At 33.6% G+C, this 3,060-nt stretch overlaps 1 protein-coding gene across 1 annotated transcript in view; it reads right to left on the bottom strand.

Moving 5' to 3' along the window:
- Nucleotides 1–804: 804 nt before the first annotated feature.
- Nucleotides 805–3,060, bottom strand: part of LOC107031279 (ABC transporter B family member 25, mitochondrial) — a 48,791-nt gene continuing 46,535 nt past the window's right edge. Inside the window, exon 20 of the mRNA XM_015232591.2 lies at nucleotides 805–1,485. Coding sequence (XP_015088077.1) covers nucleotides 1,345–1,485 — 141 coding nt within the window. The 3' untranslated portion in view covers nucleotides 805–1,344. The remainder of the gene's footprint in view (nucleotides 1,486–3,060) is intronic.

Below are 3,060 nucleotides of genomic sequence, written 5' to 3'. Positions count from 1 at the left end.
AGGAAATTATACTTTATTATTTCTTTTATAATTATTTACTGGAATATTGGTTTAATAATATTGATATTTTTATTAAAAAAAATATACTAGATGATTTGATACATGTCACATCATGTGTGTGTCAGTGAGAGAGAATTTAAAATTTTTGAGTGGGGTGGATGGGGATGGTAGAGGGAAGGTATGGTTCTAAAGTAACAGTATTTATAGGGAAGGTATGGTTCTAAAGTAACAGTATTTTTTAGGGTGAAATAAAATACACTACTTTTTTAATTATATTTTGCAAATGAATAAGCGTCAGGTATAGGGTTGCAAAGGTGGAGGAGTGGAACAGTACCGGACTTGTTTCTTGGGAGTAAGTAAAGACTCAATTTCTTTGGGCAACGGCGAGCTGAAGATGGTGGCTCCTGTGAGGGTGTTCACCAATCGTTTTGATACTATTACTCATTTAGTTGGATGTTTTTTAATTCTAAAAACTGTTTATATCAATACCACACCAAATTACATTTTTTATGATTCAATTCCTCACAGTTCACTTATTCAGAGTCCTTCAAAGCATTTTCAAATTTGGACATATACATTTGAACTATTTAGTCTTTTAGCACATGATTAAAGTGATTATTCGCCAATTTTTGTACACATATGAAGGAATATAAAGCAGCATAGCATCAAGTTTTGTTCAAACAAGTCACTTTGTTATATTCCATAAAAAAAATATAGTTTAGCATAAAATCAAGAAATAAATCTAGTTTAGATAAAAAATGTTAATTCTCTATATCACATCTACAGCTGCAAATAGCAAGATGCTTTAGAAGTAGAAGATTTAAGATATAAAACATATCGAATACAACACAAGAAGTCTACATACACCAACATAGATACCTCATAATTGAGCAAGTGACATTTTAGATACTGAACACAATTTAGTGTGTTATGTGGAGGTGTATAATGTCTAATCGACTACGAACACCAAAGACTGGATCTTAACAGTAAGCTAGGGAATAGGGATTCTGAACTTCATAAATCACAATCTTTGGCTCTCCAAAAATAACAAGTGCGCACTACACTGATTAATACATAGCTGCTTCTAATCAATTGCAAATATCACCACTTCTAACAAAACTAAATGCCTATAATCATTGACAAGATTAGTTTGACCTGTGGATTAACACGGGGAAGCAAATCCTGCCCCACTACATCAACGGATTAAACATGGTAGTGAGGGTGAAACTGTTTTATCGGAAACTGATATACTTTGTTGGATTGATGAAAGAAGTGAGATGATTGGGCAAACTCGCTGGTCAAGTCATAATTTGTTTCTTTCCTGAATGAACAGCAAGGGGCATATCATAGGTTCAACTTGATCGCCACATCAAGTCCATCCACTGTGTTCTGCTGTGACCAAAGTTGTGCATATCTCCCAGGCCTTGATAGAAGAAATTCATGTGGCCCTTGTTCCACCACTTTCCCATTCTCCAACACTATGATCTGATAATCAAAAACCACACATCCAATACAAATATCATCAATGTACTCGACTAAGTCCTACTTCACAAATCGCAGGATACAACACATTTTAACGATAATGATGGGAAATGTCGACACAAGGACAGCATATCAGTTTTCAACTCTTGGCACTAGTGATAAAGTTGAACAGCTTATAACCAATCGTTGTCCATTAATTATAATGATTTTTTACATTAAACAAAAATGATTATATTTCTCCTCCAATAGACAATATATTTCTGGTTTTGTAAGGTCCAAGAAGAAAAGGAATTTTGTAATTACATCTGATGAAATAAGTTAGAAGAAGAGAAAAATTTATAACTACACAATACTGATGAAAATCTGCAGAACATATTATATACCAGCCATTAAAGAAAATAAGGCAATCCACTCCTACCATCTTGAATCGTTCACTTTATGCCAATGCTTCGTCTTATTTACACCTTAAACATACAAATTTAGCTTATAATCCCTGTGTCCCAAAGTTGGTTTCAATTTGATCAAGGCACTAGTGTTGTGAAAGGTGCTCGCCTTTGGCGAGAGGCGAGGCGATCCCGCATAGGCGAGTGGTGACGCAGCCAGGCGAGGGACAGAGGCGTCACCTTTTTTAAAAAAAAATATGACATCGATTTAAAAGTAAAAAGACAATATTAGGGTTTGTTTGCACAAAGACACAAACCGCGACTTTATTCTCCAAAGTTCAGACTTCAAGTACGTCTTCTATGTTCTTCTCTCTTCTTCTTCTTTCTTCTTCTTTCACGACTCTTAACCAGTATGCCTCTGTGCACAGCTTCTAATTCGTCTGTTTTTTTAGACTGTTTTATATACTCTGTTTTCTATTTTTCTGGAGTCTGCCCATTTTAAAAAAAATTCTAGGCCTAATTTTTATTTTTTAATAGATAAATTCTAGTCCTATTTTTATTTCTGCCCAATTCAATTTAGTTACACACTAATAATATGGTAACTATTTTTCCCAGAAATAACAATTTCAATGGCATCTAATTAATATGAATTATAGAGTGATTCCAGTTCTAGACTTCAGTATCTACCATCTGCTATCTACTCTTAGTTTTTTATTTAAAATATTCGCTAATATGTTTATTACTATCGAGATCTTGGTGCATCACTTCAGAAGGCGAGTGCCCCGTGGCAAGGAAGACCCTTGTCGCCTTTCACTATCCAAAACACTGGGCACGATTACTAAGATATTCATTTGAATTTTGTTGTATCCAAGTCAAACGTAAAAGGGTCAACTCTTTTAAGAAATACGATAGTGTTTGCAATAAGACAGGATGCTAGAATTACTTTAATAATAGAGTATTATAAAGTATCATTGTAGAAACAACCCAAGAACAGGAAGTAGGGTAATTGGATAGTGGGGATATCTATCAAACATAAAAGATGCATGGAATACTCATTACCATATCTTGAACTCTAACTAATATTAAATTTGATGTGGATTACAAAACTCGGTATAATTTGCCCCCCCCCCCAAAATATATATATATATATATATATATATATATACATATATATATATACATATATATATATATA

The sequence above is a fragment of the Solanum pennellii genome, chromosome 9, assembly GCF_001406875.1.
Source record: "Solanum pennellii chromosome 9, SPENNV200".
In the NCBI taxonomy this organism is placed as follows: Eukaryota; Viridiplantae; Streptophyta; class Magnoliopsida; order Solanales; family Solanaceae; genus Solanum; species Solanum pennellii.
Note: the sequence above shows the minus strand (reverse complement) of the source record. Positions and strands in the feature narration are given on the sequence as shown.